The sequence below is a fragment of the Oryzias melastigma genome, unplaced genomic scaffold, assembly GCF_002922805.2.
Source record: "Oryzias melastigma strain HK-1 unplaced genomic scaffold, ASM292280v2 sc00627, whole genome shotgun sequence".
NCBI lineage: Eukaryota > Metazoa > Chordata > Actinopteri > Beloniformes > Adrianichthyidae > Oryzias > Oryzias melastigma.
This window is the reverse complement of record NW_023417219.1, coordinates 9,690-11,323: the sequence shown is the minus strand read 5'-3', so window position 1 is coordinate 11,323 and position 1,634 is coordinate 9,690. Positions and strand designations below refer to the sequence as shown.

At 43.6% G+C, this 1,634-nt stretch overlaps 1 protein-coding gene across 1 annotated transcript in view; it reads left to right on the top strand.

The window, feature by feature from the left end:
- LOC112140807 (FSD1-like protein) overlaps positions 1-1,088 on the top strand; it is a gene marked incomplete at its 5' end in the record, with an annotated part of 10,498 nt that extends 9,410 nt beyond the window's left edge. Inside the window, 2 exon segments of the mRNA XM_024263812.1 lie at positions 1-73; positions 294-1,088. Coding sequence (XP_024119580.1) covers positions 1-73; positions 294-428 — 208 coding nt within the window.
- Positions 1,089-1,634: the final 546 nt, after the last annotated feature.

Here is a 1,634-nt window from a genome sequence, read left to right as displayed (position 1 = left end):
CGACGTGCAGCGACTTTGTCTTCTTCATGCTTTCAAAGCAAAGTTCCAGCAGCCGCTCGTTCCAGCCTTCACTGTGAGTCGCTCACATGAGCTCCACCTCAGCCACGCCTCTGCTACACCTGAGCTGTGTTTGAATTGCACCTGAAAAGGGGAGGGAGGGATGGTGTATGTGAAAACCATCTTGAAGGTTCTGAAGAAGTTCTGTGGAGCTTCTGGAGAGGTTCTGTAGAAGTTCTGTAGAGCTTCTGGAGCTCTGAGGGAGGAGGACTGACCGTCTCCTCTCTCTGTTGCAGTTGTGGTGTGGAACCATTGCAGTCACATCGGGCCTGCAGGTGCCGAGCTTCATGTCCAGCCTTCTGAGCACCAATCGGAGCTTGAGCAGCCTGTCACATGACCAGCCGTCGGTGGAGAGTGATGTCAGAGAATAACTGCTGATCCCTCCAGAGAATTCACTGATGTGTTCAGTCAATTTGTTATTGTTGTCTTGACCTGAAGATCAGTTCAGGGTTCCTCTGTCCGTTCTGTTTTATAACACCTGGACAGGTTAGGCCTAGAAATCCCCTGTACAGGTGAGTGTTGAGTTACCTGTGGCGCCGTTCACCTGTGAAACATGAATAAATGCTTCCTAAAGCCTCCAGGGGGGCTCACCAGCATCATGATGGACCTGAGAGCCGGTTCTGTGTGGGTCGGATCCAGAAGCAGAACCGGCTCCAAGTGATCCACCATGACGAGGTTACTTCACCTTGAACCAACCAGAGGGGGCGTGGCTTCATTGGGGGGTAATCTACTCAGAATTTAGTGGTTTTGAGAATCTGATCTGATCTCTACTTCCTGTTCAGACTGTGACGAGTTTAGATTTTGTTCCTCACATACATGTTTATGTTTCACAGTAGATGGATTCATTTAATCCAATGTTAATCCAAGTAGATCTGCTGCAGAACCAGACGTATGACACTTTATTTTGAAAGGACATTATTTACTTTGCTGTTTAAATTGTTGTAAATAAAAAAAATTAAACTTATTATGAATATTTAAAGGTCAATTTTACCACTGAACGACTTCAAACTAATAAAACCTTCTGAACGGTACCGGTGGTGCGGCTCTCACTGGGTTCTGGTCTGTCACAAAGATTACCAGAGATTATACTGAACAGAGATTACCAGAGATAACCAAAGATTATCCTGAACAGAGATGACCAGAGATTATCCTGAACAGAGATTATACTGAACAGAGATTATCCTGAACAGAGATGACCAGAGATTATACTGAACAGAGATAACCAGAGATTATCCTGAACAGAGGTAACCAGAGATTATCCTGAACAGAGATTATCCTGAACAGAGATTATCCTGAACAGAGATTATCCTGAACAGAGGATATCCTGAACAGAGATGAACAGAGATTATACTGAACAGAGATTATACTGAACAGAGATTATACTGAACAGAGATTACCAGAGATTATCCTGAACAGAGAATATCCTGAACAGAGATAACCAGAGATTATCCTGAACAGAGATGAACAGAGATTATCCTAAACAGAGATTATCCTGAACAGAGATTATCCTGAACAGAGATTACCAGAGATAAATCAAGTCAAGTCAAGTCAAGTCAAGTAGGCTTTTATTTGTCAAA